Raw genomic sequence first — 22,530 nt, forward strand, 5'->3', positions numbered from 1 at the left:
GACACAAGGAAAGGGAGCGGGGGTGAGACTTGTCCTCTCAGAGCCGGGTCGGAGGGGTCCAGCCCCCGGGAGAGGCCGGGCCGCGCTCCCTGCGAGCGGCGGGATTTCCACGCGTGGCCGAGGGTCACCCCCGCCCGCCCGAGGGGACTCTGCCTGTGCCGCCCGCCCTGCTAGCGAGTTTTAACGGCAAAGGCCGGGCCCGGCTCCCAGAGTGTCCTTCGCCCAGTGCTCATGGGCAGGCTGACCCGGCCCCAAAGCAGCCGCAGCCTTGGGGCCGCCGATAATGCTCGGGGCTAGCCAGCATGAAAATTCTACTGGGGCACCACGGCCAGCCCTGCCACTCCACCCCGCCCGCCGTCCCCTCACGTCAGCGTGGGGCGGGCCGGTGCTGGAGCGGGGCAGGGCTGGGGCGGAGCGGAGCGGAGATGGAGGGAGGAGGCTGGGGCGGAGTAGGGCCAGGGCGAAGCTGTGGAGAAAGGCGGCCAAGGCGGAGCGGGGCCCGGGCAGTCTGGGGTGGGGCGGGGCGGCCGCCGGCGCCGCTCACCCGGCCGATCCGGGCCCTGGGCTGACGCCGCGGTCCCGCCAATCCGCTGCGGCCGGGCCCGGCCCGGCACCGCCCCCGGCGGCTCCCACAGGGACGGGCCGGAGCGGCCGCCGCCGCCGCGGGTGCCCGGGCTGAGTCAGCGCCCCCGCCCAAGATGAACATCATGGATTTCAATGTGAAGAAGCTGGCGGCTGACGCGGGCACCTTCCTGAGCCGCGCCGTGCAGGTACGAACCGCCCTCCCCTGCCGGGGCCTCGCCGGGACAGGGTTCTGCCCCACGCGGGGACGCCCCAGCCGGGGTCGAGGCCGCGGGTGCCTCCGCTGGGCCGCCGCCGCCACCGCTGGGCCTGGCGCGGGGCGCTGGCCGGGGCGCTCGGCTCCGCCCCGGGGGCCGGGAGGGGCCTGGCCCGCCGCGGGCTCCCAGCTCGGAGGGAGCGCCAGGCCCGGCTGTGCTGGCGGGGGCGAGGCCGGAGCACTGGCCGGGCCGGGCGGCGATGGGCTGCTGCGAGAAGTCTCCTCCAGCCGTCCCCTTCGGCCGCGGGCTGGGCAGGCCCGTCGCTTCGCCAGGCAGGCTGCACAACAGCAGCCTCGGGGGGCTGCGGGGCTGAGACAACCCAAGGTCAGACGGGCAAAGAGGGGAGAAGGCGCCAGCACTGGGAGCGCGAGATGTGCGGGCATCAGCTGCCGGGAGATAGGGCCGGACTTTGTGCATGCAAAGGACAAAGGTGTGTCTCGCCTGAAATAAGCACCTGTGGTTTACTGGCTGCTAGAAACGTGTTCATATCGGTGATCGGTAAAAATCCAGCTCTGATGCGACACATGAAAGCCCGCTGTGTGTCTGGTTAGGCTGTTTGATTTGTTTCACCTTTAGTATCGTTTTTAAACTAGTATGTTGGCCCATTGTTTCAGAGTTGTTCTTCCCCTTTCTTCGCAGTAAGGGCATTGTAACTGCCTTTTGTTCCTTAACGCTTGTCTTGAGCCGTAATCCCCTTTCCTTATATAATCAAACTTGAACAGATTTGCTGTATGGAGATGGGCATCCAAGCGGTATATAGTAATCCACTTTGGTTTCTTACGAGTTCTCACTGGATCACAGTCAGGTTTGAAATGTGGTAAGCGTTGTTATCTAGTCTGGTCAGTCTGATGTATTGCCCTAAATCTCAATATTCAAGCAGAACCAATGATCAGCAGCACAGCAGAGCTCTGAAAATGCAAACTCGTCAAAAAATATTGTTCAAATTTAAATGAAGTTAAAGCAGTCATTATAGCTTCTCTTTGTGGTGGAGGTATTTCCATGCTTCCCCCACTACTCCTGGCTTCTTCCACATCTATCTGCTTCCCAGACCGACTCTTCCTTTCCTGCTTCCACTTTCTCTTTTCTTGTTGGACAAGGGAAAGAAAGGAGATGCAGCTTCACTCTTCATTGTAAGATCTTGTGATGGGACCTTGTGATTTCATTTAAGTGTATGTGTGAAATCTAACATTTTGGTGTCCACTTAGCAATCTTCACACTGCTGAGAGGATTTATGGAAATATGAATAAGAAATATTAATAATTTTATATACAAATGCTTATATCTGTAATTTGTAAAAAAATAATTCCACACCTATTTTTACTGTATTGTAAAGAATTTGTACAAAGTTTTTGAGAATACCTGGCATAGGTTTAAAAGCCTTTTAAGCAGCAGCAGTAGTAGTAGTAGTAGTATGTCTATGAATAAATTCCCTTCTTCCCTATACAGCAGCTGAACTTTCTCATGACTGCAGTTTGCTTTTATGTAGAACTGCAAATGCCAGAAGCATTTATCAAGATGTGCATGCTATCAAAGCTGGTTAATCTACATGTGACAGAAATTAAAACAAACTTAGACAGTGCAATTTACTTCTGTTGTATTCTGTTTCTTACTGGCTACCAAAGAGCTTGTTAAGAATGAAATTGGACAGTCAGAATGCTTCCAGTCCTGTTAAATTCCTAGTTGGTAAATTTGTTAATGACTTAATCATTAGCCAGATTCTCCTGAGAATGCCTGACTTTGAACAGCAGGCTGTCAAAGGATGGGGTCATCGTTGTGAGGAACTGCTGCTCTGAAGGGGGCAGGCAAAGCCCTCACCTCCGGCTGTGCTTGCTTCCCTGAGGTGAAATGTGAAGCTTCTCCCTGTCTGGGATTGAAAAACAAAGTGCTTGTGGATTAGTAGGGCTTGGCATGAATTTTGTGTCAAGTGAAATGAATTGTCTGATGGATTTATTTAGCTAAGTGAAGTTATATTGTATTTCATGGTCACTGAAATCACAGCTTGGACGAGAGCAGCAGAAGTGGCCTTACTGTTTCTGTAAGGCATAACAGGGCACCTGAAGAGTTTATCAAACCCTGGTTTGTCCTATTCTAAAAAGCAACACACTCCCCACCCCCAAAGATATATATTTCACAACTTCCCAAGAAAGTTTGTTTTAGCTTTTAATCCTTGTCTTTAGAAGCTTTCCTTAATGTCTAATTATAATTTAAATCTTCTTACTGTAGTTTAACTCCCTATTTTTGTCCTGTTTCCTCTGGACAGGACATTTTTTTTCAGTATATTCAAGGTAGCTGCAATCAGAATCTGTTTTGTCTTCAGGTTTTACACTAGGATAATAGACAAACAATTACAAAACCTACAAGATTGTAGTGATCTTTTAATTTTCTTTATTACCTCTGGACTTCCATTTTGGTTAATGTTTTAAAGAACACTGTGCAAAATTGGACAAATTGCTTCACGTGAGATTTCTCAGTACCAAGTTTAGCAGAGGATTTCTTCATAATGTTACAAATTACCTTTCACATGTTTTTCTGCCCTCTTTTTATCTGATAGTATGAACGTGTTGGTGAACATAACAGCTTTCAAATTTGTCCTTAGATTTTTACTGATGACTGGGGAATGGTTATATCTTTTAAAACATCATCTTCAAATTAATATAAGTGATTGTTTTAAATTTGTTCTGGAAAATTATTTCTATGTACTGAATATTTTTAACCTAACTTGCAGTTCACAGAAGAAAAGCTTGGTCAGGCAGAGAAGACTGAACTGGATGCTCATCTGGAGAACCTTCTCAGCAAAGCAGAATGCACTAAATTATGGACAGAAAAAATAATGAAGCAAACAGAAGTATTGTTGCAGCCAAATCCAAGTAAGGAGCCCTTCAGGTTTTTGTTTTCAACTTTTGAATTCATAGATATGCCAGTGTAAATATTTACTGCAATTGCTATTGCATAAGTAATGACCAAGTACAGCAGTTTTAAAATTTGAAGGCTGTAGTTATGGAGAGCACATTTTGAAGAGCTCTCCATACAACCTGCTCTGCAATGAAGAGCATTTGGTAAGAATTGGAGATGCTGCCAGTTGCTGGTACTTCCTGAACCTTTCAAATGGGGAAAACTTTATACAGAGCTTTTGAACTGTCGTGTTGGTTCCATACTCTACTCAGTCTCAGGTTGATTGGATTTTTGAATTGTTTAGTGATTAATTGAATTTCCAATTCTGATTCCAGATACCTTGGATAGCTCTAAGAACTCTGAAGTTCTTCATGGGGTAGACACCGTGGCTCAAGAAACTTCATTACTATTTAATTATTTAAACTCACTGCACAATACTAATCTGCTTGAAGCAGGCAAGATGAACTAAAATACCTGTCTTTAACAATTCCATTACAGAAGAATTAGCACCCTACTTAAGCAATACAAAAAAGTGTCAAATATGATTTCATCACTGTTGAGTCTCTTACTGTAACAGTAACAGAAAAAAAAACCTGGGCAGAAGTAATGAAGTTTTATGGTGTGATTAATTTTATTTGTTTCTGAAATTGCTGCTGTGAGTAGTAATGTTGCGGACATCGGTTTCAGACTCATCCTACAGTTGTACTAGAGTTTAGAGCTATAGGAATTTGCTTAGTGTATAGATCTAGATTTTAAGTCAAGACTTGGTGTCCAGTCATAGGGTGAACTACTTCACTGAAAAAATCTGAACCTCCTTGGGTTTGCACAAATGATAATTTTATAGAACTGCTACTACCTCTGCGCTGAAAACAAATATTCTCTTTGTAATGACATACTGGCTAGGATTTATTAGTAAAGGTAAATCATACACTGCTAACACTTCTCTAATGCCAAGTGGATAAATTCTTTATTACAGAGATGTTTGAAGTATTAATTTTGAAGTGTGTTTCATCTTTTATTTCCATAGGAACAGTATTTTAAAAATAAGCCAACTAATCTTGTGGGAAGGATGCAGTAGAACTTGCAGAATATTCTGGCTCAAATTTCTACTTTTGTCTAGGCCAGGAGGAAATAGTTGTCTGTTTCATTCAAGTCAGTATTTGTAGTATCTCTTGAACTTCTTCAGAAACTTGTAAACTTCGAATATTGAAGCACTGACTGGAGGCTAGTGGAAGTGTATAAAGAAGTGTCAGTAGAAGGATGATGTATAGAAGTGTCTCAGTTCTGCTCTCCAGTCCATTTTCTTATGGCTAAAAATACTCAGCATTGAGCCGTGATCTTTGTGAAGGTAACTTCAGCTGTTTGCTGCCTACTTGGGAGAAGGATCACATGCTGCAGAGAGCTGCTTTTGGTGGTGGTTAATGGAGTGACCCTGTCTGGGGGAGGAAAAATGGGACTTTCAGTCCCATTTATAATTGTACCTATAGATCAGACTGATGTAATAGTCCAATAATTTTAGATTACTTTCCAGTTCTTTTGTGATTTAGTAAAAAATAAATATTATGGCTTGAGTAAAGAAAACAAATCACTTCTGATAATTTCTGGTTCACTCTGGCTGCTAGGAAATGTGCTGATACCCGTAATTGTCTGTCTTAGATTAATTTTTGTGACCTCCATGAGAGATTAATCATTTAATCCACTGCTGTTGAAAGTTGTCTAATTAGTAGTATTTAAGTGGCCGGTTTGCTCACTGGAAAGCTTCTTTGTGGTTGTCTGTACTATTGTAGGCTGAAATTAGTTCTTACTGGCTGTATAAATAAAGCCAGCTAGGTGAAAAATGAAAGCGGTTGGCCATAGAAATTGGGTATTGTATCTGAGGAGTTTACCTTTTCAACTACAGAGTCCTTGTTTAGGTGTGTGAGGCCTTTCCACCTAAGAAGCTCCCTGTTCCTAGTTGTTGTGATAGATGGGTAGTAATACTCACATAGTCTTGACAAGTTTTTCTGGTAATTTTATTGCTCAGACTAAGAAAATAAAAGAACATGAAATGAAACTTTTTCTAATAACTTTTAATGTTTTTTTTCAGAGTGCGTCAAGGAAGCATAGGGTATGAGAAGGAGGATATAATTTCTGGGGCTACTGAACTTTCAGAATATCTTAATAGGGAACTTAGAGTAGTTGTTGAACTTAACTCCTACTGCAAATTGTAGTGAACAATTTTGGTCTTTTTTCTGGAGGGGGAACAAAAGGCTGGTTTTTTTTTTTGGTTTTTTTTTTTTAAGAAGTGTTCTGTTATTGCTCTTACTGTGGAGACTTCTGATCAAAATTCTGAAAAATTGCATAACTGTGCTAAAGGAGAAGAAAAGTATAAATTTTCACTTTCCCAAATGGCTCTAGGAAACACTTGAACGTGGCATGGCAAACATGGAACATGGTCAGTTTTCAGGAACAGGATCTCCAGCCTAACATTGTTCCCTTAATGTAGAGTTTAATGGCTGAATTTTGAAATTCTTTTTTGTATTCCTTTTTCTTGTTGGCTTGTTTGTCTTTCTAACTTATGCTTTAAATGACAGTAATTATTTCAAATAAACGTTTTTAGATGCCAGAATAGAAGAATTTGTGTATGAGAAGCTGGACCGCAAAGCACCAAGTCGCATGAATAACCCAGAGTTACTAGGCCAGTATATGATTGATGCTGGGAATGAATTTGGCCCAGGAACAGCCTATGGTAAGAAGTAAAAAACCCCACAGATACAGGCTTTTTTAACAATATAAAAATGTATCTCTTGTCTTCCTCTAGATAAAACAGTTTAATGAATTTGTATCAGTTTGAGTTGACTTGCTGTATAACTGAGCATTAGGAGATCAAAACTAAATTTCAAAGTATTGCTTGGTTAATGTGCAAATGCATATTTAGAAATTTGAGTAGATGGGGATGAGGAAAAGCACATTATTTTCCAATATCTTAAGCTTTTTCCTTGCTACCAACTACTCCTGTCTTAAGAATGTTGTGTAGGAGAGGAAGTTGTTGGATTAAAATAAGTAGGTATGATGTCCAGTTCTGACATAGGTGTTCACTGTGGAGTTTCCATAATATGTGGTCTCATTGAAATCTTGCCTTGACCTGTGATTGATTTTAATAAAAATGGTTTGGCTTATTGTTTGTGTGGATGTTTATTTTGGTGTGGGGTTTTTGTTTGTTTTTATGTTGGGGTTTTTTTGGTGTTTAGTTTTGGGCGGTTTGGAGTGGTTTTTCTGGGAGGGGTTGAGTTTTTTGCACATTATTTTCTTTCTTTTGAAGGCCCTTTTCATGGCATTGGATTGTGTTTCAAACTGCTGGCCTAAACTTTCCTGACTGTGGCAACCTGTTTTGTTAACCTCCTGCCTGAACAATATGATTAACATATTTTTTCCTTTGCAGGAAATGCACTCATTAAATGTGGAGAAACACAAAAGCGAATTGGGGCAGCAGACAGAGAACTCATTCAAACTTCTGCTATAAACTTTCTCACTCCCCTAAGAAACTTTATTGAAGGAGACTACAAAACTATTACTGTAAGTTCAATTGTTAATTTTTCAGAATTTCACACCAATTGTAACTGTCAGTCTTCAAAATGTAGTAGTAGATAATGATGCATTATTACTTTCCTCCAGGTAATATAGAAAAAAATCAAATGAAATTTGTGCCTTTGGAGTATTTTCTGGTTTTTGCTGAGGTAAAAACAAGATGATGAAAACATTTGTTTGGTAACTATTGTTCTATAAGAAGTATGCATATTGAGCATAAACTGTATGAGAATAATTAGGATCTAATTCTGCTTCTCTTTTCAACTGAAGAACTTTTTTTTACATGATACTTAATTAAAAGCATTTCCAAGTAGACAGTCTTTTGCTTGTATGTGTACTCATTCTCACAAACTAACCTAACTCACTTTCAGAAAGAACGTAAACTGTTACAAAATAAAAGACTGGATTTGGATGCTGCAAAAACCAGACTGAAGAAGGCAAAAGTTGCAGAAGCTCGAGCTGCAGTAAGTAGAGGGTTTTTTTTCAGTTGGTCCATAACTTTCAAATGTATTGATACATATTTATCAACTTGACTGCTTGGTTATGTTTCCAGTCCTAGCTTCTTACCCTGGTTGTTTTTCTAGGTACTTTTGTAAGAAATGCCTTAGTGGAACACAAGGAAACAGAAGTGAGTTACTGATCAAGGTGTTAGTCTTCTACTTTTAAATATTCCATCAAGTTAGACTCACTTACTCTCTTCTTTTATAGTAGATGAGCCTATACTGTCAAAAATTAATTGATAAAACCTGCCAATGTGGGTGTAAATACAAATACTTGAATCTCTGCAAATGTTGAAGTGTGTATAATAGTTTTCAACTGATGAACCTATCTATACTTAACTTCTCTTTGTCAAAAATATTTGTGGTTTCTCTTTATGTATTGCTTAGTATTTTACACCACCGAACAGAGGTGAGATGCTTCAACTTGCATGATTTGAACGTTCTGATTCCCTCAAAAAATGCTTATTCAAGGAGATTAAATTGAAAAAGAAGGTTACTGCTTTTTAAACTCTTAAAATACTCTAAGTGAAGGAATGGACTGTTGACTGTATGTAGTTTCATCAGGATGTATTTACAGTATTTTCATAGCTATCTTTTGACTTCTTTTCTAAAGATTCAGCAATTAATGATGGATAGTGAAGTGATTTCTCCTGTAAGGGTTAATGCAGTAAGGATCATGCAAATAAAGAAATCCAGTCAATTTAAATACACAGGGACAGTGTACATGACGGAGAGGCAGAAGAAGGACTGGCAGATTTTGCTGCCTTTTCAAAATGGGCATTTGTCCTGAAAGATCTCAGAGACATCATCTTGAGCTTTGAAGTGCATTGCATCTTTGTGATGTCGATCCATCTAAAAACCACCATAACCTCTACCTGACAGTTCTGCTCTTGTGTGTCAGTCCATGTCATGCACACTGTCTCTCTGTATTTAAACTATCTGTATTTTGAAATCTATGCATGCATTTTCCCTTGTATAAATTCTCTGCAAAAAGAGTCACTTCTCTCTTTGTCAAGCTTTCGTAATTTGTAAGACTAACTTTGGAGAACAGAGAAGGTTTTGATCAGCAAGCAGTACAGTTTTGAAGCAATGGATAGAGGAGCATTGGATAGTTAACTATTCCTTTGCTTGACTTTGTTCAGAGTTAAGTTAATAAAAAAGTGTTTTTATTTATTAGCTTCCTTTGTGGTATGGACCTTACTTTCTAAAACAATGAAAAGGCCATAAGGAATTGTTCCCCTTGAGCCTGGTATTCAAATTACAGGTATATTATATGAAGTTTTAATTCCATCACCGGTGCAATCATTCAGAGCTTAGTGCCAATTGCTGCTGCTCCTATTTGATCCTAAGTATTCATACAGCAAGTATGCAGTCTTATGCACATAATTTAGTGCTGGAAGAGCATAAAACCCTAAACCTCCTCACTATTTTGCCTATACTTTGCTGTCAAAATGTAATTAAAATTATGTGCATGGGTAAGAAGTATCAGATTGTAGAATGCCAGCAGAAATAACAAAATTGCAGCTCTTCTTTATCCTCTGCAGTATAGAAGTGAAAGCTAACCTGGATGTAGGTGTGGTGCAAATGGGTTATATTTGACTGGCTCCCTTATTTCCTTATTTATAAAGGAAGAAACCTAACAAACAGGGCTGGACTGATAGGTTAGTGAAGTGTATTGAGCTATGACACAAATTTTTATGCTTTACTATTTTCTGTGACAGGTTAAAGTGCTAAATTTTATCTGCATGTAATTACATATTTTTATAACTGAAAAAAATAATTTGGAAATTGCTTGTCCCATGCTTACTGTACAACTGAAACAGCTTAGTTCAGTGTTTAAAATCAAAATCTAAACTGTTTTATTTATCTATATTCACTTCACAGTCTTGCTTAGCTTAAACTTGCAGTACTTTGTGCTGATAGTCTATTTACCTGCTGTATTTGCAGTTTTATAACTTGCTTTTGTTTTTTATCTATACACTTAAGCAACTAAACATCTCTCAGCCTGAAGAGAATAACATTATGGTAAATGTTTCTTACATGCTCAACTTGCTGCATGTAAAATGGCTAAAGGTTTGTTGGCCTCCTGTGTTCATTCATTTTCCTGTCAAATGTTTCCTCTTGCTATCTAGCTCATTTTGTTGTTTTCCATTTGAAAATGGATTGGTGTAATGCACTAAATACATTTATGTCAGTACAGCATTGGATGTTATTTTTATCAGATTATTTATGATAGTTTGAAATATACAGTATTCTAATTTCTGTGATTTTATGAATGTAAACTTAGGATATAAAGGAGTTAATTTTTCACTTCTGAAATTTTTCTCAGCTGTTATAGGGAAGGAATTATTGAGTTTTCCTATCCTTTTAATATAAGTGAATGTGAATTATGTGAAACAGCCAGGAATATGTAGAAATTATTCCCTTCGAGCAATGTGTTACAAAGAACTCCAACTGAATAATGCCACAGAAGCTAATGGCTTAACTTAGAGTACAATGTATCCTAAACTTGTTGCAAAGACTCCCTAGTGCAGCTGGTTTTAGCCCTATAGTTGTGAAAGTGGAAGAGAAAGGGATTAATTAGTTATGTACAGTATAGACTGTGCTGTCCAGCCTGTTCTGGTTGGGGTTTGGATCTGCACAGCATACTGGGTCTCATCTCAATTTAGTGTTCCAGATTTCTCAGCTGTAATCAGATAAAAAAAAGAGCAAATAAACTTGTTTGTTACAGTTTGCTCCTGAAACCTTTATACACATTTCTTCCTACTCCTGATTGTGTCATCATTTTACAGTGGCAGAAGATGAAAATTAAAGAACCACATTGCAAGAGGGAATTGAAAGAGAGCACTGAAGTAATTAACTTTTAGACTAAATCCCTTGCAGTTCTATGATTTTGCTGTGCTGCTTGCTACTACTCTAATATTCAATGTGAGATACCTCTGTAGCAGTTTCAATTAAATTTAGATTTCAGTCAAAGTGCTTGTGAAATAGAAAACTGGTAATGAAATTAGCAAGAGAAAGCATTCATCTGTTTCAGTGTAAAAATGAGACTAGCTTTCCATAGTTTTCCATTATTATAACACATTAAGATAAGTTCCTCCTAGGGTAATTTGGTTTGTCTGATTCATGTAATTTTTAAAAGTAGTTATGTCTTGTGTTGTAATAGCTTGTTTTAACTAGATTCTTATAATACATGAATTCTACAAGTCACACTCTCCTCAGTATCTAACTTGTTTCATAGAGATAATGCTATCCATATTCATAGTAGATTCATTGTGTATGAAGGGCTTTGGGCAACTGACTTGTAGCACTCCTTAAATCCCTGTGAAGTTCTGAGGACAGGAAAGTGCTTAAAAGCCAGAGTGTGATTATATACTGTAATAGAGTACCACCAATGTCTAAGTTTGTATGTTTTTATTTTCTCCTCCCCCACTCTTAATGCTGACTAGATATGGGCTGAGGAAGTGACAAAAGTAAGTAAACAATTTTAAAATTGCAGAATTCTGAAATCATAACTTGTGCCAGTCTACTGTAATAAGGGATATTACATGTTGTTGATTTCAGTCTGATGATTACATCAGAGTACACTGGGCCCCTCCAGGGCCTTCAGGTTTCAGTGGCAAAACAATGCCTGTGGCTTGTTCTGTAGTAAGCTGTTTCTGGCTGTCACTTAGTACCAGTACCATATGATTCTCATGGGACAAGATACAATAGACTACTACAGGACTTCTCAAAATTTACTGGTATGAAATCCTCATAAGAACAAGCTTATTTGAAAATTTTCAGAAATATTTGGGTCTAGTAATCTAAACTCTCCTGAAAACACTGATGTTCAAATTTTACCCAGAACGTGGAGCACCTCATCTAGTGACACCCCAGTGTCACTAGATCTTCAGCAGCCTAAGTTAGGGGGTAGCAAAATCTGAAAACTACACATGCCCTGAAAGCTAGTTTGTAAGCTTAGCATTAGCCTTGGGATGGGCATTGCAGCCTGCTCTGTTGTGCCACCCCTTGGCCAGAGACAAACTCAGAGGAGCTCATGGGCTGTTGGGCAGTGGCTGCTGTGGTGCTTGTGAAGGGCCACAGAAATTCATTCATTCGTAGGCTCACTGGCTCTGACAAACCAGCATTGGCAGCAGGCTGTGAGGGGGTGTGCTAGCAGGGAAGGAGGGATTCTTAGTGGATTTCTGTAGAGGAGGGGAAATTATAATTATGTCGATAGAAGGAGAGCAGGGGCTTTGGAGTATGGTTTTTAATGGGGAACTAGCTAGGCAGCTGTGGGAGGTGTAGGGAGAAGATGGGATATGCAGCTTCAAGTGAAATCTTGGGAGTTGTTCAAGTTGCTCTTCCAGCTTTCTGTGAGTTATGGTGCACACAGGTGAGGGTGAGTGTGAGTTCAGAGAAAAGGAGGCATTTAAAGTAAAGGGAGGGTTAACTGTAAAAGGAGGTTGAGGTCAACTTTGATCCTAAAGTTTGAGAATTATTTAATGAAGTAAGTAAAGTAAGATTTGGAAGCAGGAAACCTGTCTGCTGGTCCTATATTGGGGAAAAAATGGTGGGGAAAGAATACTGCTGTGTTGAAAACTAATCTTGAAGCTGTTTGCTTTTCAGAGACAAGAATAAGCAATTGTAAGGGTAGTGAAAGTTAACAGATTATTTCATGGAAAGAAGAAGTGCTACAAAGTACTTAACTATAGCATAAAGAAGACAAAAAACTTTAGCTCTTGTAATAAATTATGTAATTCAGGGTCCCCTTTTTTATTTAGTATATAAATAGCCGAGACTATTGAGAAGAAATGACAACATTATGTACAGCCAGTGGAGCAGTAATCCATCCACATTTCTAAAGACAATCTGTCCTCTGTTTGAGAGTTGGAGGAAGAGATTCATAAATGTTTTCAATTTAAATATAAGCTTCCCAGCAAAGAATTCAAACCATTCAGTCATCTCTGGCTCAATTACGGGTTTTTTTTGAGTTAGAATAAAAGATGTGCATGGTGGCAATGACAAACTTTCTTCAGTTTAGCTTCCTCTAACTCTGCATTTCAGAAGGAATATTGAATACTAGGCACAGCTGTATATCCACTACCACTGTTTTACTAAAAGCATGTCTGGTAAAACAACATTAGCAAGGTGATTTTATTTCATAAGCTTTTATGCGTGTTGTCCCTTCACTGCAGGATTGCACAGTATTTCTGAGAGATTTCTAATGTGAAATCTGGGGAGATTATTTACATATGAACACTCAGATTCAAAACCTGGGATCATATTCCGTAGTTGCAGACCAAGTACCATTTTGAGGGATCTTCATGAGACATACCTAGTGAGGCCTTTTAATGATCCTAAGAACACAATGCAACTGCAGCTGGGAAGTTTAGTCTTGTATTTTTGAGCTCTTCACTCTATTCAGAAATAAAGGTGATCAGGCCATAAACTTCCCAGATTAAAAGTCAGCTAGTTTTCACCTTTGCCCAGAGGTGTAGAATAGATGTGCTGTCCTGCTACTGTTCACTTAGCAGTACTGAAAAAAAGGATGGGCAAAACTCATTAAAGACATCACATAATTCAGTTAATGTAAATCTCTATAAAACCGGTACATTGGGCTTTTTAAAATATATTTTAAGTCACTCTATACTGACAAAGTTAATAGGTGTTACCACATTACTTACTTTTCATTTTTTTACAGAAAGTAGTTGATTTGCTAGAATGTTGTTGAAACAAATATAATTATTTAGATGCTTATGTCCCCTTCTAAGTTCCTGTTCTCCTTTATTTACTTACCTGACAGGGAGACAGAAACACATTAGCAACTGCTGACTTCAGAGAAGCAAGAGACAAAGCTGTTTCTCTCCAGATAAATTATTTACTTACTGCTTTGATGGGTTTTTAAAAGAAAATGAAGATGTTGCTTTTCTTCCCCTCTTGGCTATCAGATTAGCTTTTTTCATCTGTTTGTTCTTATATTTCTCTCAAAGACTGACGGATGGATTTCACTGATACTAATTCAAATTTAATCAGGAAGTTCCAAGCAAAGATTCTTTCCTCAACCAACTTTGAAGACCTAATTAATTTGAAACTTGATACAAACACTGCTATCTCAGTTTTGAGTAAGAAGCACACAGTTCTCTTTAGGTGTTTCTTTAGTGTTTAATTACTATGTAAGCCCTTCCAGCTGCAGTGACTTCAGATGGAAAAATGTTTTGTAGGTAACTGTGTCATTCTTCTCTGCTCTTTTCTGAGGTTCCATGTGACTTTTCATACTGATTAACATTAGCTGAATACAAGAGCAGAATGGTTGCAAACACATAAAATCCTTTTGAAACCAGTGTTTTACCTGGTATCACTTCATTAATTTTTCTGAAAATACATTTCTCCTTTCTAAAAATAGTAATTTTGGCTGTGCTAGATTGAAGTAATTTAAAACTTAAAAATAATTGAGAATTATATGTAGCAGGGAATAAATTTGAATTATTGAAATATGAAGCTTGTATTACATAATTTTAATAGAAATTTTACTCTAATTGTAGCACCAAGTGTTAAAACATTTTGTATAGTTCAGGTTTATTTAATTCAAAGACTCCTTGATTTCAAGCTCCAGAAATAATTGTAGTAGTTTGGTGGCCAGTATAAGACATTAAATTATGAGACGTCCTGGTAAAACTTCACATCAAAGATTTAAGTACAGCTGATTGCTGTGCAGTTACCTGGCAAAAATAACATGAAATTTACCCTGAATTTTTTCATCAGAGACCTGTTAAGTTGATGTATGGAAAGAAATTACATTATTCTTGGCTGCCATTGGTATGCTGACAAAACCCCTGGTGCAGGCGTGGTTGTGCCAGTGAACAGTTTGTTATTGGGAGAGGTGGGGTAATACTGCTGGCAAAGAAATGCCTTTCTTTTGCATATGTAGTAGGTGTCTGATAATAAACTGCTTGCTGTGTACACAGGGCCTCAACATTCTGGACCCAGAATGCAATTACTGTTTTTGCCTAATAAAGATCTGCAAAGAAAAGCCCCTTTCAAACACCTAATTCATGCATTTGTATGAGCAGTTCTGCATCAAGTGGGACTGTTGCAGTGGGCAGGTGTAGCACAGAGCACTGTACCAGTACCTGATGTGCATTCTTGCTTTTAGTCTGAACAGGAGGTGCGAATTACTCAGAGTGAATTTGACCGTCAAGCAGAGATTACCAGACTGCTGCTGGAAGGAATCAGCAGCACACATGTGAGTACCCAAAAGGTGTTGAGGAGGAAAGTCAATATCAGGGTGCCTTCTAAAGATAGCTGCAGTAAACTACTTAGGAACTCTGGTCTGTGAGGTTTCTCTTCAGTGCATTCAAGCATCAAACCACGAGGGTTGGGGTTTTTTTTAATTCTTATTTAATATCCACTGAATTTAACTTTACTTTCCCATTAACCATCAGAATGCAGGAGCTTTCATTTTCATTCTTTATACCCAGCTTCCCATTCATCAGATCAATTGAGTGTTGAAACCACAAAAATGTGGTTTGCTCAAGTATGTTAATTTTTGTGACATTTTATTCTGTTTGCCTGGTAAATCCAGGCACTCTGCCTATCTGGTGTTTATCTCTAAGTGCCAGTATTGGCATTAGCACCTGCCTAGGTGCCTACTCCTTCTAATTCACCTGGGTGCCCTTGTAGACTAAACTCTTGAATTCTTTGCTGTGTTACAGGCACATCATCTCCGCTGTCTGAATGACTTTGTGGAAGCTCAGATGACCTATTATGCACAGTGTTACCAATATATGTTGGATCTCCAGAAACAACTTGGAAGGTAGTAATACTGTATAAACTTCAGGAAAAAGCTCAGTTTTTAATAAATGCTTATTAATAGTAGGAAAATGTACACTGATAGAACAGTGGTGGACACACAGGCATGCTGGACTGAAAGGAAATGTATCTGTTCTCAGGTAATTAATATGTAATTACTCAGTGCAACTACTTCCCTAAGCCTACACCAGCACTAAGGCTTTTTGAGAATTGATCTACTGAGATTTTATATATTGTGCAATTGAGGAAGGTGAGCTCTTGGTAACCTCTTTTAATGTGACAAAAAGAAATTTCTAGAGATTTATTTGTAGTCTCAGTTGTAGTCTCAGTATTTCAGTTATCTTATGCTTCATGCTACTAAACCACTGTGCAACGTGAGCAAAGTTTTATACTTCCTATAAATTCCTGTTGCCTCTCAATTCACTACAGGTCATTATCTAATTTTCTAATGAAACCCTGTTCTCCACTCTTAACTGAGTTGCCAGCATAGATACTGTATAGGGAGAAATCTTCTTCATCCCATCTATTATCCAGAGCACACACAGCAGAGTGAACAAGTTTGTCTTGTTTCATGGGTTTAGCAGTTTTAAAGTAAGAGAAGAAGCTGACATAAGTTTGTGCTCTTAATCCTTTTTGTGTGAAGGGTGGGAATGTAGAGAGATCCACATACTTACATGTCATAATGTTTCTCTATTCTAGTTCTTGACAAATCGCCCTTTCTTAGAGTTACACAGATCATGTGTGTATGTACACTGAAGAATTGTCTGTACTTAAAAGTTTACTGTAGTGTCTCTTCTAGGTAACTGTCTCTGAGGTATCTGTGTTTATATTTTCCCTGACAAGGAAGTAAAAACAAAAGTGTTCTTGAGTCTTACCCTTTTCCTGGCTTGCAGCTTCCTGTGGCATTTGATTTCCTCAGTTTGTTTAAATGTGTAGTTTAAAGATTTTTTTTTCAGTCTTGAAAAAGACTAAACTACTAAATTGTAGTTTAAAGTATTTAAAACTTCAATCTAAAAAAAGCTGCATCTTTAAAGTTACCTCCCAGTCTAATACATTCCAGATATTCAAGTATAAAATGTGGTAGCACATAAATACAAGTTATGGAATTGAAAGCTTGAAAACAAACATTTACAGTATTAAGAAAAAGCAACTTTTAGATTAGAAATTAGGTGAAATCTATTTACACAACTGTTCTGAGAGGCTATTTTTAAAATGTGTACTTTTATCCTAGCATATTTATCAAACAGAAAGCCTTAAACATAATACCCTTATTCTAAGGAAGAACATGTTCCTCTTTAAATTCTGCTTTAGGATGTATAGCTTGTCCCAGAACTGCTGTTTTTGTTTAAAATTTATGAAAGTTGCTACCAGGTGTAAAGAAAGAAGTGTATTTGACGAAAATAGTCCCATTAGGAAGACAAAAGGCTGTATCTTTATGTGGCTGTGATCTGATTAGTATTTTTAATAAAATTACTATAACTGGTAGAAAACCAAAAGCATGGAAGCTTTGCAAAATTCTAAATGCCTCTAACAGCGAAATGACGTCTCCCTGCCCATGTGGATTAAAATAGTTATGGTATTAAATCTTGGGTGTGTCTTTCCTTCCTTGTGCAAGGAAATCCCACTGAAGTATAACAGAGCACTGGGACAGGGTCTCAGGTTGTGCTCCTTCCTTCCATTTATAGGGATGTGGTGTGTAGCCCTTGCATTAAATAAGCACATGAGTATGGTTTGTGTTCTGTGCTCTTGAGGTTATGTGGGCACATACAGACCAAATAAACAACTTAGGCATCTCAGCTAGATGTGAGTTGTGCTCTGTTGGTTTAACACATAGTGCTGAGTTACGCAGCTTTTCACACATCTAAGAATGGTATTGTGCAATATTCTCACATAAAAGCCAAGAACTGTGAAGGACTGAGTTTTGTTTTGAGGTTGTTGATGGACCTTAGGCATTCAGCCTCTAAGTGAGACCAGTTTGTTACTTGAAACAGAAACCTGGTTCTCTGAGGAGATGCATATGATATTTTACCTGGGTCAGAATCTAGGGTATACTCCCCTTCCTGGTTCCAAAGCTGAGCACTGATCTTCCTCATGTACTCTCCAGAGGCAGCTGTAAGGAAGGTGGGGGGGAAAACTTGCATTCAGTTCTCTTTATATAAATAGACATATTTTTAGGGATATTTCTCTCCAAGGCAGCACCAGCTGCTTGTCTCTGTACTGCCTTCTCCTCCTGTGAGGCTGGATTGATTCTTTAAATCAAATCTCCCTTTTTTCTTATTTTCAGTTCCTCATTATGAACTAAACAAATCTATTTCAAATATTCTGGTACTCTGGCTGCTTTTTTCATTCCTGATAACTGCTTTTGCTCTAAAGTTTCTCAGCTTCCCTGACAGACAAATGTAAGCTGTGGCATAATTTTTTCAGATTATCTATTACTAGTACCTTACTCTACAAGCTGTGAAACTCCTGTTACTCAAGCATTCAAAATGAAAAACCCAGAACCAGACAATCTCTGTATAGCTGAAGCCTTCCAGTAAAAGGCCTTACATATGGCTTTGCAAAAGGAGTGAGACTTAATACACCACTGATTGACAGGCTGGTTATAAAGTTTTGGCTTTCTGTTCCACTGACTATACAAACCAGTGACCCTTTGAACTGAGCAGAATAACTTACAGGCAATTACTGTGTTAACTGAGAACGGGTTTAGCAGGATATTGAACAGTCATTTAGTAATATTGAGAAACAGCTGATTGTCATTTAAAACTAAATCCCTCTGGTTGAATGCCAAGTAATCATGTAATAAATATATCATGAGGCACAGCTGAGTTATACCTACAGAAATGTGGGGTCTGGTTTTGGCTCCCTTTATTCTGCTTGTTGGATTTGATCAGGGAACATGATGAACTAGTTTGAAAAACTAATCTAGCAAATGAGAAAAAAACAACAAAAACATTTGGTGGGGTTGCCTTCTCTTCTTGGTGAGTTGAACCAGCTCTTTATGACCTCTAAGTGAGGTCAAGGTAAGCCACAGGGGGAAGTGGGACTTCCTCCTTTGCACAGTAGTAAGCTGCTACCTAAATTCAGAACAGTTTCCTGAAAATCTTCCCAATTTTTGCATGCAGTTTGGTCTGACTGACAAGGGGCTAGTGCTGTCGTCCATACTACACTGCTGCTCTTTCCTTTCAGTCAGATACTGTTATGACTGCAAGATGAACGTGTTTAAAAAGCTATTCTCATGGAAAGTTAGTTATCTTCCTGATTTTTGTTTAGTTCACATTGTTGAATCAAAAGCAGCAGATTGCTAGATCTGATTCAAATGATAGAGGATGAACATCTATATAGAAAAGGGGTACAGGAATGGGTCTACCCTGTTTGGTGGCACTGTACGTTTACCAGGTTAAATACAGTGTGAACCTGAAACCTTGTGTGCAGGACTGCTGCAGCTGTTACAGATAGGAGCTGCATTTGTTCCGATGTTTATTGTCACATGAACCAAAAATTAGTTGCTGCATTGATGGGTTCGGTTTTTATCTGCATCACCTCCCTAAAGCAGCTCCTCTTATGATCATATGAGCACCAGCAATGCTGCAGACATGGTTAGGAATATACTGATCTGGATTTACATGGGTACAGTTGCCACTGAACTGCCCCTTCAGAAAGAATCTGACTGGGGTGCCGAGGTGGAAGGGGATGAGATGAGGCTAATTTCTGGTGGGTTGATATGCATGGTATGGATAGATCTTCCTTTTGTCAAAAGAGCAGGCACACGAAAGGACAGGGGAGGTAATATGCCCGTATCCCAGATGTTAATGAAGAGGCATCCATGTAGAAGGACTGATGAGGGAAGTTGTGTGGGAATTTGCTGGTCAAAAGAATGGAAGGAAATACAACTACAGTTCCAGGTCATCATGACTCAGTCTTACTCCTAGTGCTGGCCCTTTTATACTGCATCAGCTCTGTCACTTTTTAAAACCTCTGTTGACCTACTCTTAAGGTAGAATCCAGATGGGTGTGAGAACCAAGTAAGGCAGCAAAGGGACAAGAAATTGTTACATTGCTAAATAACTGAGTTTAGTCTGCCCCAGGACTGCATCCCACAATGTAGGGCAGAGTGACATGAGATGTTCTTAGAGCTCATCATTGCTGGTCTATTCTTCCTACTCCACTGCCCCAAAATCTCTTGCTGCTTTGCTCTCCTTTTTGCTCCTTCCATTTTTCAGTCATGTTATTCTGTGCTTTCCCTTGTATCTGCTCTGTCACACATAATAGTTTTTTGTGACTGAGCTCATTAACTAAGTAGGATTATACACTTATTTTCCCTCTTTTTCAGTCAGGTTAATGAATTTAATTGACTTCATGGGAGGGTCTGGCAAGCACTGCAGCTGGCACTGAGCAAGTAGCAGCCTGACCTAGAAATGAGGAGCTTAAGTTGATATAAGTTCATTTTTAGTGTAAAAAATATTTTTTGCTTTACAGCATGAAGTTAGCTGAATCAATGAACTGATTTAGATTACGAAAATAGCTGTGTGTTTTTTCTCGCTTTCAGAGGGAGGCTGTGGTTTTAAGTTGTATTATATTTCCCTGATCTGGTTCGTCAGCACAATCTTTTGTGTAACCACATAATTGAGGAATGAGCAGGAGGAGGTGGAGGCTACTTTTCCTGGCAGAGCTGTCAAAAGAAATGTTTATCAAAGTACAGTCTGAATTAAGTTTGACCAACAGTGCTTTTTTGGTTTTGCCTTTTTTTAAGAGACAAATATCCAGGGTTTTTTAAGGTGGCAGTATTCCTTTTAAATTATATTGTTTTGATTTATGCTACTTATCAGGAGCAAGTATCTTTATTTATGTTATGCAACTCTCAGTGCTGCTCTTACTGCTATCTACTGGTGTTTATTGCTGATAGAAATAAGAATGCTAATTTAGGCATGGGAGCATGTATAATGCCCTGTGTAAAACAGATTCACTCAGAAGTATTTTCTTTTTTTTTTTTTCCCTCTCACAGCTTTCCATCTACTTTCCTCTCTAACAACAATCAGTCTTCCACAACTCCTGTGCAGAGTGTTTCTTCTCCCTCAGTCTTGGCCTCAGCCTCTGCTTCATTGCCTTCAGTAAGCAATTCAATGGTTACTTCAGGCCTCAGTGAACTGAAGTCATCAAGTGGCAGCAGAAAAGCAAGAGTTCTCTATGATTATGATGCTGCAAACAGCAGTGAATTATCTCTACTTGCAGATGAGGTAAGAGTTTTCTATGTACCTTAATTATTTGAAAGTAAAATGGGAATGTTTGTGAATAGCCAGTTAAGATATGCTACATCAAAAAGTCTGTGTAATGTGATTTTTTTTAAACTAAATTTCAATAATGCCCTTGGAGTGCTGTCCTGTACCTCTATATCCTAATATTCTGCAGTGAGAGCCAACATCTGTGACACCATCTTAGCTTGCAAGAACATTTGCTGGACAGTCAAGATGCAGTTCTGCTGTCTACTTTTCACCACACTTAGCACTATTTTCAATATGATTAGCCTTTCAAACACTGAATATTGCAGTTTGGGAAGAATATGAAAATCCAGCTACTTCTTGCTTTGATGGTGAAGGTTGTGCTGTGTTTATTCCTGTTCCAGTTCAGTTGCAGTTGTAAGTCAGAGAGTCTATACAAAGCAGATGGAGATAGATGGTGAAGCATAGTAAGCACAGTGCATTCACCTGGTAATGTGAATGTAGCTTAATGCTGAAGAAGAAACTGAGAAAAGAATATTCAGGATTTCCAGGTTTTTCGATGTGCATTACTTCAATATTTTTATTTGACTTTTTTCTTATCTAGATACTGACTTAGATAAAAGCTGTGGGCTTGGATTTTCTGTGAAGGTGTAGCACATCAACACCATCTGTCTTTCTATTGTGCACTCCACAGAAGTTTCTTTTAGGCGGCCTGTAAAGGCTGAGGGTGGATACACAAGTTAAAGATAAAACATAATAGAAAATAAACAGTAATGAATAGAATTTCAACAGAAAAAAGGTACTTTAAAATATGATACGGTGTCTATTCTTTTCCATGGAACAGTGAAATAGTTTTTATGAGCATTAGATTATGTTCCATGGATGCTCATATTAAATGCTCTGTTTAACCTGGTTAATCTCAATTCTAAGACACTGGGAATCACATGAAGATGGACTGTAACTCTCTTTCCTGCAAATGAAGTTTCTAATAATGTGTTTCTCTTTTTGTAGGTGATAACAGTGTACAGTATCCCTGGCATGGATTCAGACTGGCTGATGGGTGAAAGGGGAAATCAGAAAGGCAAAGTGCCTATTACTTACTTAGAACTGCTAAACTAAATGGTTGGCCTGAATAGAGACTGTCAATTATGGCAACACCATATTTATATACAATTAACGTTATGTAAGCAGGTTTATGTGTCTTCCATGTTATTGTCTTGAGGGACAAATACCAGCCATTAAAAACTGGCTTTTCTGCCAGCATGGTTGCACGGTCAATACTCTATTCAAACTTAATGTGTTTAAAGCTTTTACTTCATGTGCCAAGAACGTTTCCTACAGATTTGTTTCTACTGAAGTTTTCACTAATACAAGCTTCTACTTTTGAGTAATCTAGATTGAAAGCAGGAGGTACTGTTTTCTACTGAATTTTTTCATTAATGGCAAAGCTTTTCTTCACATAAAATAAACTTATTGTGAACTGATGCAGGAGTAATGCACGTTATTTGAATAACCAAAACCAAAACTGAAACGTAAACCATGTGGTTCTGTTCCCAACATTTGTGGAGCTCAGATGTGCTGAGGCACACATGGCTTCTGCTGAGTATCTTGTGCATTTAGTCACCTCTGAAAACTTAAGGCAAGTTCCCAGTATGCTGAGATTTTTAAGTTGCACCTAGGCGGATTGACACAAAGTAGGGACATACAATTCTGACTTGTTTT

The 22,530-nt window shown here is 39.1% G+C and overlaps 1 protein-coding gene across 3 annotated transcripts; it reads left to right on the plus strand.

The window, feature by feature from the left end:
- The first annotated feature begins 604 nt into the window (after positions 1-604).
- SH3GLB1 (SH3 domain containing GRB2 like, endophilin B1) lies at positions 605-22,292 on the plus strand. Of its 3 annotated transcripts, none has more exons than XM_059854177.1 (10): positions 605-770; positions 3,565-3,706; positions 6,331-6,459; positions 7,153-7,286; positions 7,670-7,762; positions 11,248-11,271; positions 14,937-15,026; positions 15,496-15,596; positions 20,595-20,826; positions 21,820-22,292. In XM_059854177.1, exons 1-10 carry the CDS (start codon positions 699-701, stop codon positions 21,925-21,927), a joined length of 1,125 nt encoding a protein of 374 aa, XP_059710160.1. In that variant the 5' UTR covers positions 605-698; the 3' UTR covers positions 21,928-22,292. The 3 variants fall into 3 exon arrangements, with proteins under 3 accessions (XP_059710160.1, XP_059710162.1, XP_059710163.1); XM_059854180.1 differs by lacking the exon at positions 605-770 and adding an exon at positions 1,060-1,269; XM_059854179.1 differs by lacking the exon at positions 11,248-11,271 and having other exon boundaries at positions 607-770.
- Positions 22,293-22,530: the final 238 nt, after the last annotated feature.

This window comes from Haemorhous mexicanus, chromosome 9 (assembly GCF_027477595.1).
Source record: "Haemorhous mexicanus isolate bHaeMex1 chromosome 9, bHaeMex1.pri, whole genome shotgun sequence".
In the NCBI taxonomy this organism is placed as follows: Eukaryota; Metazoa; Chordata; class Aves; order Passeriformes; family Fringillidae; genus Haemorhous; species Haemorhous mexicanus.